This window comes from Urocampus carinirostris, chromosome 3 (genome assembly GCF_059441175.1).
Source record: "Urocampus carinirostris isolate Australia breed hairy pipefish chromosome 3, RoL_Ucar_1.0, whole genome shotgun sequence".
NCBI lineage: Eukaryota > Metazoa > Chordata > Actinopteri > Syngnathiformes > Syngnathidae > Urocampus > Urocampus carinirostris.
In genome coordinates, this window is record NC_142351.1 from 56,679,165 (window position 1) to 56,691,112 (window position 11,948).

An 11,948-nucleotide genomic window follows, 5' to 3' on the forward strand; every position below is an offset into this window, starting at 1 on the left:
ATTTTTGCCTGGTATTCAAATAAATGGATCCGTTTTTGTACCGCCAGGGAGCACTAAATTATACGCAGTCCTTTTCGGGCAATACGATCGCACTCACCTGGATTTCATAGCCTGTATCCCTTGGTGTCCCTCCACGAAAACTAGATTTTATCATTGGGCTAATGGCCAACATTCAAATAGCTGGCTACATTTTTCTGTACTCGTTTTTAAAATCAATTTAATTTCTCAATACATTAAATTTCATGCGGTAATTCACTGCGGGAGTAGACTTTGAATTTTTCAATGCAAATGATTACATTTCGTGCTTAAAAGGGAAACACTACTTTTCTATTGATTTTTCATGAAGTTTATATTTGTTAATATTTATCATTTTGAGTGTTTCAAAACCATTAGATGAAATGGTCCCTTGATAAACAACATAACTTGTGAAAATAAAAGGAAACAAGAACATTGGATAGACTAATGTTTTTTCCTCATATATTGCAGTTGCATCAGATTTAAGACTGTCAGTATTTAAGTCAAGTCATGTTTATTTGTATAGCCCGTAAGAATAAATACATCATTTTTCTCCCCCTTCTGGCTCGGCCCCATGCAAAAAATGTTTTAAACCCAATGCAGTCGGCGCCTCAAAAAGTTATTGTAAATGCCCATATTAAACATACAAAAGACTGAATTTTGTCTAATGGTTTTATTAATCGGATTTCAATGTATTTGCAAGTTTACCCACACATCTCAGAGTGAATAAGAATTTAGATCTGGAGGCAGTCAGAGGACACAAACACATGCAGAGCAAAAAAAGCATAGAAAATAAAACATAAAAATCTCAACTTTTATTGGAATGGCAAAAAAATGGCACCACCTAGATGTGCCTTGCAAGGGGAGAAGCTAATCCATCTACTTTTTAACTTTTACAATACAGTATTTTCATTTTGACATTATCTTTTAATAATATTCCACAACATTTTGCGACTCATCTTTTATTTATTCCCGCCTCCCGACAGACAAGCTGGCCCAAATAAGTTCAAGCGGACTCATATTCAGTAAGCCTGTTACAACCCCATGAGTACTAATTAAATATTTACTTTAGAAATTAGAAAACTGATTTGCAGGAGACGTCATTCAAGTTGTTGCTTGTCCCTTCTAATTGACAGGGGACGTGGCTACCGTTTTTTTTTTTTTTTGGTAGGTGAGTTTGGTCCGCTGGTCACTCGACCCAAAAGAAGAGGCCTTTTTGGAGCACCGCAGGCTCATGAAACGGCCAGATGTGCGCTTGCTCAGATTTGGCCTGCAATGAGCCCACCGGCCTAAGACATCACCCCGAACACGGGGTTGTGGCGGCAGATGCTCGGACCGATTTCCTCATAGTCTTTCTTCGTGTGGCACACTTGGTAAAACTCAGGCTGTCGGAATAAAGTCCATATTGAAAATAAACATTATTTTAGGAGGTGGAGAAGAAAGCGTTGTCATACTCACAGTAGACGCCAACATGGAGCCTCCGAACCAGACTGCATAACGCTGCATGTGATGCGTGATGACCTGCACATCAATCGGCTTTGGCTGCCAGAAAATGAGCAAAGAAATTATTAAGAGCACAAAAAATGATTGTGTGATCACAACAGGCACACTCCGAGAATGAGGATGACTTTGCTGAATTGTCATATTATTCATTATGAACAAGGAATATGCGATTTGACGGAAAAAAAACAAAACTGAAAAATCTGTAAGATTTTTTTTTAATTCCAGGCAGCTGATGGTTTTGATTCAATGCATATTTTTGCCGACGCTGGCCGCCTGAAGTGACATTTTATGTAGAAAAATGAGTACATATATCCTTTTATACACTTGTTTTGGAAAAATGTTTGCCTATTTATCTTAACATTATTTTTTTAATCTTTATTACATGTTTATCATGGAGTGCCAGGTTTTTTCGAGTTAACAACATTTACAACATTGTCATCAAGACAATGACAAAACTTAAGTAACAATAAAATAAACCATGTAAATCATATTTCAAGATTTAATCAAGAAAATAAACTTGTTTCTACTGGTGTGCAAGCTGTGGTATGCTATTCTCAAGGTTTCTTCATTTTCCTCATGTTGAGGTCTTTGAGTTTTTCCTTGCCCTCATGTAGGCTTTAGATCAGGGAAAGGCGTAATAATAGTGTATGGTTTGCAACATTTTGCGGTCTGTGCAGCCCTTAGAGACTTTTTGCGATTAAGGGCTAAACAAATAAACATGATTTGACTTGACAAGCTTCCGCTAGCATTGCAGCCGCTGACATCAGTGGCTAAACGGCACAAAAGAGCTGCTAATTGTGTTAATTGGACTAATGTATCCACAACGTATTTTTCCTATGGATATTGTTATGGAAAAATATTAGCAAATTTCCACCAAATTCAATTCAGATAAAGATCATTCCTGCAACCGTTTTTGTAGGGGATCCCCAATTGAAAAATAACCCTTTTAAACCCTGTTTAGGTATTATTTTTACTTGAACTTTAGAACAAGATCGGATAAAATATAATTCTACTGAAACAAAAAATTACATTCTAAGACACTTAAAAAGCTATTTTTTGGGGTACATTTTTTCTTTCAACAATAGTATATTCTTTCCATATTTCCCTCCTCAACTTTTGTTGGTGATAACTTTATTCTGTTTTTAAAATTGGACACCAGCTAGGGAGATTCCTAAGGATCCGACTTGGTTTATTGTTTTGACCATTATAACGGTTTCCATCTTTTTCACTATTGGCTAATCTGGTTGCTGTTCTTTGATTTCACACAATTTAAGGGGAAACTGTTTAGGTAAACTAGGAGTTTTAATAAAAAGAAAGAGCTCAGGGGTGGCTTTTACAATCTGAGGTTTGGGTCCTATCCTGTTCTACTTGCAAGTTCAAAATTCATTGATGTATTTTCTCCTTATTTACCATTACCACTATACTAAATTTTACACCAATCATTAAGAAAAATATAAAGCCTTTACTCTTTATCAACATTTAAAAATAATGCCAAATAAATTAAATATTTTAATGCTCCTCACCTTCAACTTCCCCCCACTGAGTTCCTCGCTGATTTTTAACCGTGCGTCCACTGTCCGCTTCAGATCCCTCTGCAGGCGTCTACCAAAGTCTCGGAACATTGTGGAGCCTCCAGAGAGCACGATGTTCTGTGGAACAGTTGATGTTAGAGACTTAAAAAGCGTCATCTTCTGTTTTGTTTCAGTACCTTATAGAGAGGACGGCGAACATCGATGGGGCAATTCTGGATGACCTCATCTACCACTTCGGATATCGGCTGAGTGAAATCAGGGTTTGCGAACTGCAAGGCACAAAATAATTGTAAAATCCCACTTGTGCAAAGGCTCATGTGGCTTAAGAATAATTCAAACGAAACCTCTGGGTGGAAGAAGATCTCTGGACCGAGGAAGCGCTCATAGCCCACATCTATATGGAACTCTTTCTTGGAGATGGCGTTGACCCCTGTGTACTGCTTGATCCACTTTGGCCCGTCTGTATCGTACTTATTAAACTCCTTAACAAGGTCAGGGCAGACATAGCTGAATCGCTCCTATGATGACACATAAAGACACACTGATTACAGCAGCATTACTATAATTAGTGCTTACAGATTAAATTATGAACATTTAGCTTAAACAAGTTTGCATATTCTCCCCATGCCTGCGTGGGTTTCCTAAAGGCACTCCGGTTTCCTCCCACATCCCAAAAACATGCGTGGCAAGTAAATTGGTGATTACAAATAGTCCTTAGGTGTGAGTGAGTGTGTGAATGGTTGTCTGTCTCTGTGTGCCCTGCGACTGGCTGGCAACCGGTTCAGGGTGTCCCCTTCCCACTGCCCAAAGACAGGAGAGATGGGCTCCAGCACCCTAGCGAGGATAAGCAGTGCAGAAAAGGGACGAACGGATGGACTAAATATGTAACTGAGCTTGGACCTGATAATATCAACTCTGACTTCAAAACTTTAAAGTCATGCTCTCCATTCTAATAAAGTAAAACCTTATTTTTCAAAGGATTTACGTTCCAAAAATAACCCGGTAGGCAAAATCTGAGAAGCAGAACCCATCAATTTTTAACACATATTGTATAATTAAATACTCTATTATACATTGAAAAGGAGGCACAAACCATTTCAAGACAAGTGTTTTTAAAAATAGCATCTGCACTGTCAAATAATAATTTCAATCATCAATGTGAAGTGACGGCTTGAAATTGCAGGGAATCACACCGCCTACTGCAACCAGAGTGATTTGATTGAACGGGATGAAATGAAAAAATATATATTTTTTAAAATACAAACTACAGTTGGACACATAGTGACTCAAGCCTATTTCACTGCTCATCTGAATGAGCCACTGCATCCCAACCCCGCTCTGCAGCGTTTTCTCCTCTTGCAGTGTAGAAGTGTGTTTAGAGTGAAGAACATAGTGATAAGCAATTGTCGCCTCCATCTTTTCTTCATTGAAAGCGATTTGTTGACACTGGGTTTTGGAGAAACTCGAAGAGAATCTAAACGTGAGTAATGTAAATTCGGCATGCTGTTTTAAGTACCATGTTTTCAGCACTATTAGGCGGACCCCCTAAAATGTGTCTTTTGTGATATTCGTTTCATATATAAAGACACACCAGACAATAAGGTGCATTGAAATAAACCTACAGTATGGGCTTGCTCTAAAAACAAATAAGTACCGTATTTTTGCATTCATCAGTTGAAATATATTGCTGGTCAAAATGCAACGACTCGAATCTAAGCCATGATGGGAGAGCGCCAGGTCCTATGCACTAGAACATTAACGGGGTTGGGTAGGGTTATTTTAACTGGATTACTTTCAAATACTTTTGGATTACTCCAATACCAAATATGCTAATAAAAGACAAAAGAAACTAAATATGAATAAAATTACTAAATTGTGTGCAGGCTTGGGGAGTAACGGAATACATGCAACGGCAAAAATGATGTTGGCAAGCTGTTTGAATTTATTTTAATTTTGTTTCTGTCGCATTTTATGTTAGTTTTGCAGGAGATCAAAGAGATCAAAGCTTACCAGGTGTTGTGAGTCATAATTTTATTCATATTTAGTTTAGTTTGTCTTTTATTAGCATATTTGGTATTGGAGTAATCCAAAAGTAATTGAAAGTAATCCAGTTAAAGTAACCCTACCCAGCCCTGACCATTAAGGATAAAAATGACCCACGATAAGGCATAGGGTTTTGTGTAATGATCACACTATTTTTAGTTGCGTTTTTGATATTATTGGGACGGGCCCCAAGAATATTGTCAGACACTAAACCGGTCCAGTGGTACAGAAAGGTCGGGGCTCAGTGAAATACAGTATTGTATTGCCGACCCGCAAAGTCTTTGCGGAGCACACAGGATTCTCAACTGAATGAAGAAAAGGCATTGTGGGAAGTAATTCAGACGTCCCTGAAAGGTATAAATAAATGCATGGCACCTATTCACCAACGTTTGTCACTTGCAATGCTATGTTGTCATCTATTTCCCTAGTGGTCTGGTGGTTAGGATTTAGCACTCTTAACGTCGCTATCCAGGTTTGATCTACGGTGCAACAATTATACAATAGTGGTCTGCGATAAATATTGAGTGATCAATTATTGCACAAATAATATACCAGCATAATTTTCCAGGTTCGTTTCACACATAAAATGCACCGGTTTAAGAGGCAAACGTTCAAATTTCCAGCCAATCTGGGGTGCACCCTATAGTCCCGAAAATGCAGTATGTGTACATATTCTGAAATATCAAGTATAATTATTATTATTATAAGCCGCAACATTATTGACGTGATCAGAATGCAGATTGCATTACACAGTGCAGATCTGTGAAGTCGCGAAAGAGAGAAAAGTAGACCATGTTATAGCAGGGGATCACTGTAGTGACGACATGGGAAAAGGAGACAACCAGCTCTCATTTGGACAGAGTAAAACTGACCTTGACAGCTTTGGCAGTCTCCAACGACTGCTCCGGAGGAATTCCCACTTCCCGTTCTCTCAACAGCTGCTGGATGAAATAGGTGATGTCCCGGCCTGCGATAGGAATGTGTTTGATGCAGCTGCCAATGACGTAGCCTTCGGCCTGGAAGGGAACGAGGAGGTGAAATGAGGGTGGGTTTTTGTGAGAGTGGCAGTGTTTCCCATACGATTTATTGAGACCCCGGTGGGTGGACAGTCTAGGGGCATTCAGGGGCATGCCCGGGTGCATTGCCCAGTAAATTTGGGGTAAAAGTTTAAGTTGAAAGGTTTGTTTTTGTAAAGCGCAACCTACTAATGATGGGAATTCCGGTTCGGTTTATAGAGAACCAACTCTTTCAGCTCAGCTCCCAAACAGCTCTTCATATTTTTGTGTTGCTTCTACCAAAATAGTACCAATAATAATGCAACATTATGCATTATTTAAATGAATGAATTAAAAAGAATGTTTTAGCAACCAGACTGTAAGTGCCCAAGACACGCCACAGGAAATGGTGCCCGTACAATAACATTTAACTATTTACAATTCAACTTCCAACCAACTCAGAACCTCTGAAAAACACGCAAAAATAGCAATTAAAATGTGTACAACAAAAACAAAAATATCATTAGTCAATACGGAATATTGGCATTTAGGAATACAAAGTGCTGATTTAGATTCTTCTTTCAGTGTTGGACAACGCACAATGTTTTGGGGCCATTAATATAGTCCAAATAAGCTTCATTTTCCTGCTTTTGACTATGTTTTTAAATTTCCTTTTCGTCCTCCGTGTTGCAATATCTCTTGAAGCGTTCCTGTGCACAATGTGCTGCTGCGGCAGTGTCCCATCAACTACTTCCTTCTCTGTTCGGAAAACAAGAACACTCACCGTAACGAATCAACTAATAAACCAAAATAGAGTGAGAAGACCAAAAAAAGGAAACATTTTTGTACAAGTTTGAGACCCTGGTGGGGAACAATAGAACCCTGTCAGCCCGCCTGTGTTTTTATATGGTATGGGAAAGACTAAAGTAGTAAAAAAAATCTGCCGAAATAACCCACCACTGGGATGACGTGTGTGACTCCATCTCCGCTGTCAATCACAGTCCCTGTTAGGGTCCGCTCGCCAACTTGTCGGGAGGTCCAGGAGGCTGCCAGCGCCAGGACAGCCTGAATCACAATTGAATTATTTAGAATAAGCGCAGTATCAGTTCTGTGAAATTAGGTCTCAACTGGATTTGTAATAGACTAATTACAAATTCTCGTAAATGTTTGATTTCCGTTATCGCTGCCAAAGGTGGCCCAAGGGGCAATTACTTTTTCACATAGCACCAGATACTAAATTTATATTTCCTTCGGTTGTCTCTGTGTGATATTAAAATTAGTTTGATGATCTGAAACCTTTGTTCGTGATAAATATAAAACACACAGATATCAAAAAGGAGGCTAATACTCTTTCACTGCAATGTAGCTTTCTAAACAAGTGTTACCTCATTCTTTAAGCCACGGCACTTTTTTTCATGAAAAAATGTCATGGCACACCGTCCGTCAAAAATTATTAAAGTCGTAGTCCTTTTTTGAGCTTAAATTATCATGTTGCCTAAAATGACTAAATAAAAATGTGTGGATCATGGTGGCTCAGGAAGTAACAGGGGTTAATAATTTTGGTTAACAACCAAAGTGTAATTTGTGAATTTACTTAATTTAACGTCTTTGTCAAGTAATAGTCGATATTTATCTTGTTTTTTTTAAAGAAAATAATCCCAAAAAAACATGAGCAAACATTATATATCAGTGAAACCTCAAAAAGTTTCACTATGCTCAATAGTTTTCCGTTTATTTTAGTAAAATAAAGAAACAAATAAAATTGGAAAAAAAAAATCATTTATTTCATCAATTGTTTGGAGTGCTATGATAAACAGCTACATTCAGCAGCTTAATTTATCTATCTAAATTCCCTGCTCTACACCATGAGATGATATTTGGAATATGAAAAGAAAAAAATGTAATCTGCTGCTCCTGTTGATATGAATGAATGCTATCGTTACTCAATTTGCTTAATGAAAGAAAGCAAATATGAAACAATAGCATGTTTTTTTTTGTCATGGTAAAATTAGGCAATTTCCTCCTGCACGCCAGACAAGTTTTTACGTCACACTAGTTTGGCTCTGGCACACTAGTTGAAAAACACTGCTATAACCTATTGCTAAACTACTACAAAATGTTTATTTTTTTCAACAAATATATTTTGATGTACAGTTTAAAGATATGTGATATTTAAGAAGTCAATGAAATCAGTAGGGTGAATGTATGACGAAAAATTACATGCCACGCAGGCTATAACCACTCCTATCCTTGTAATACCACACCAAATACACTAACGTCTCCTGGCTCAGTCCTTTAGGTAACTGTCACTAGCAGATAAAGATAGTAAACTATGTAACCTGGCAAAAACTCAATAAAAATACAAAGGGATTAAATTCACTTACAACAGTGTATAACATAGAATAAACAAGATACTTGTTTGATTTTGGTACCTGAACAGCGATGTAAAGACCTGGGACGTTGAAGGACTCAAACATGATCTCTGCTGTGTACTCTCGGTTTTCAGGTGTGTTTAACGGAGGCTCTGTCTGTAGGACAAGACACAACACGTTGCAGCGAGCATTCCAATGTAGATACCCACAATACAGGAAACTGAGCGTTTACCAAAAGAAAGTAATGATCTTCAGGTTCTGCACGCAGATATTTGAAGATGACCTGCTCCATGAACCGTTCCATCAGGTCCCAGTCTTCCACTATTCCATGACGGATTGGCCACTGTGAAAGAGACAATGTAAACGGCATGAAAATGTTGCTTCTCTGTGTAAACTAATTATTTCCGCATGGGAACTTCACATCTGACCTTTGTTGCATATGATGGCTTATCAATGGCTTCATCCCCAATGTAAAAATCCAGGTCGTCAACGCCCTTCATCATCCGACGCTGCGCCTGGTCGCCGACTTTGGCTGATTCTTTGATTGCAATGCCTGAACAACAGAAATCCTGTTTAAGATTTACACCTGTCATACTGAAGAGAGGATTCACCCAATTGTGAATTTAAGACTGTGGCCAAATGTGACATTTATACAGCAGGTTTTCATGTTTCAACATTTTGCATGCTAACAACAGCACACATTGATTAAAAAGGCTGGTGTAGGTGTCAATGATATCTTACATACCCTGATTCAGTACCGATTAGTGAGTAACTCTCTGTAACTCACTCTCGGACTCCCCTTTCCTCACTCAGTCCTAAAATCTAAGCAGTGTAGGAAAAGGTTATGATATCACTGTTGGTTCACACCACCAAATGAATTTGTCACGTCTGTGAAACTTCCAAATCCCTCAGTCTTTTTTAATACTATCAGTAATGAGGAAGTACCGTGTTGGGTGCTGTAACTATGAGACTATAACTCACGGGTTGGTTAAAGATTGGTTCCTTTATTTCTACTTTGAATCTGATTTGGTTCAGATTTCCCTTCATTATCCTTGATGCTCAGCACAGCGTACAGTATTCGTCTTGCACTGTTTGAACAACCGTATCTTTTAATTGCACCTCTTTCATCTTACTACTTACATGACGGTATGATGAATTGGGGTTCGGTATTTCCAGCATACCCGAGTTTGGTGTACCTACACGGAAAGAAAAGCAAGTCAGTTTCCATCAGCATTTGCTGGACATTTTAATATGTTGACGTTGCGCTTTTTGCAGAAAATAAACCAGGAAGTCGCATTCGCTTAGGAAGCTGGCTATATATAAATGATATATTGTTACTGATCCACGCTATTCAACGATAAAAACATTTTTATTTTATACCCTCTTTATTACATAGTAAATAATTTTAAACGTTTATGATATACTTTCTGAGAAAACTGCTACGAGAGGAAGGGCGTTAGCCGGAAAAAATGACATGCAAGCTAACTGTGGCTAACTAGCTATAGCATGTTTCGCACGTACCCTGTGCCACAGTCGACGACGCAAGCCGGCAGTCTACCAGCCATGTCGTTTTCTTTCACACCAAATGTCGGGTAAAATCCACAGGGGCCCGATATGGAAGGATGGGCCGATAAATGATGATCCCAGTCCCCGCAACCACAGTCAAAGCAGCCGCGGTCGATAGAAGAGCGCTTCCTGGTTCCAAGACATTTGCTTGCGTTAACAGTACTGGAAATGAGCAGTTGACGTAAAACAGTGACCTCTAGTGTTTGACCATCGCTAATGCAGAACATTTTGATATTTTAACGATTTCACTCTTAATACTTTAGCTTGGGAGCACCAATTTAGAAGTGTTCATGCCAAAATCATAAAAACACCTCTTTTTATTGGAATAAATAATATGTAACGCTTACTTTTACATTACTTGAGCTCGTTATTGTTTATTAATGATTTCATTTCATCGCAATACAATATGGATCCCACGGTTTTCAATACTATAGGCTACGCTATGTGAACTTATGTTATAAAACTGCGGTTAATAAGTCCAATATGCCATCTATTTCATATTTTGAAAATAAAAATACAGTTAATGTTGGCTGTAAAAAATCATGCTGACCTCTTTCGGACTAACTTGATGCGAAATTTGACGCCCCCAGTACACGTCCCTATTTATTCATAGATGTACATTTTAGGATACACTGTAATGTCTGTATACAAAATATTTAGGCTTGGTATGTTTAAGCAATCATTTGAAAGTTGTAAAACTGTTTAATTATTAAACATGTCAGTCAGTAATTTCTATTAATCAGAATTGTTCAATGAACAGTCAATAGATGTTTATTTATTTCATATATTCAATATTTATTTCATTGTCTTGCTTTCCTTTAAGGTGTTACCTATTTTTTTCCTTGATGCTTGGGTCTGTTTCTGTATCTTTTTTGTCTTACTATTCACCATGGTAAATATATCGTAGTTATGTTCCATTTGTACAATGTATTAATCAATTTGATGTCCATTACATGTTTGATTGCATCCAATTATTGTTTTTAATGTTTTATATATATATATATATATATATATATATATATATATATATATATATATATATATGCGGTACAGTTCATGTCTTGGGAACCTCCTGCGTGGGTTGAAATCCAGCTCCAGACTTCCTGTGCGGAGTTTGTATGTTCTCCCCGTGCTTGTGTGGGTTTCCTCCGGGCACTCCGGTTTCCTCCCACATTCCAAAGACATGCATTTCAGGTGGATTGGCCGGTCCAAATTGTCCCTAGGTGTGAATGAACAAGCGAGTTGTCTGTCCCTGTGTGCCCTGCGATTGGCTGGCAACCAGTTCAGGGTGTCCCCTGCCCACTGCCCGATGAATGCTGGGATGGGCTCCAGCACCCCCGCGACCCTACTGAGGATAAGCGGTGCAGCTAATATATATATATATACATATATATGTTTTTTATATATATGTGTGTCCATTATCTGCACCGCTTATCCTGAGTATGGTCGCGAGGGGTGCTGGAGCTGGAGCCCATCTTACATGTCCTCCGGCAGTGGGCAGGGGACACCGTGAACTGGTTGCCAGCCATTTACAGGGCACACAGAGACAGAAAACAAACTCACCTGCTCATTCACACCTATTGTCAATTTAGACCAGCCAATAAACCTGAAATGCATGTTTTTGGAACGTGGGAGGAAACCGGAGTGCCCGGAGGAAACTCACGCAAGCACAGGGAGAACATGCAAACTCCACTCAGGAAGGTTGGATCCCACGACCTCATAACTGAGTTGTTGACGCCCTAACCACTCAGCCGCCGTGCTGCCTGTTCCTATACTGTATATGTTTTCTGCTATATTAGTATACTCTAACTTTCATTAGTAATCCAAATTAACAACATTTTTAACATTTAATTATTTTTTCTTTTTATTCATGCATCATTTTTGTTTCAATCAAAAAATATCCCAAATATTTCCTAGATTTG

At 38.5% G+C, this 11,948-nt stretch overlaps 1 protein-coding gene across 1 annotated transcript; it reads right to left on the reverse strand.

The window, feature by feature from the left end:
• Positions 1 to 808: 808 nt before the first annotated feature.
• Positions 809 to 10,189, reverse strand: actr3 (actin related protein 3). The gene is made up of 12 exons (XM_088332603.1): positions 9,982 to 10,189; positions 9,601 to 9,656; positions 8,889 to 9,013; positions 8,693 to 8,803; positions 8,521 to 8,616; positions 7,046 to 7,153; positions 5,966 to 6,109; positions 3,395 to 3,568; positions 3,227 to 3,319; positions 3,042 to 3,167; positions 1,474 to 1,557; positions 809 to 1,400 (listed from the first exon to the last, which is right to left on the reverse strand). Exons 1-12 carry the CDS (start codon positions 10,023 to 10,025, stop codon positions 1,305 to 1,307), a joined length of 1,257 nt encoding a protein of 418 aa, XP_088188729.1. The 5' UTR covers positions 10,026 to 10,189; the 3' UTR covers positions 809 to 1,304.
• Between the last annotated feature and the right edge of the window lie 1,759 nt (positions 10,190 to 11,948).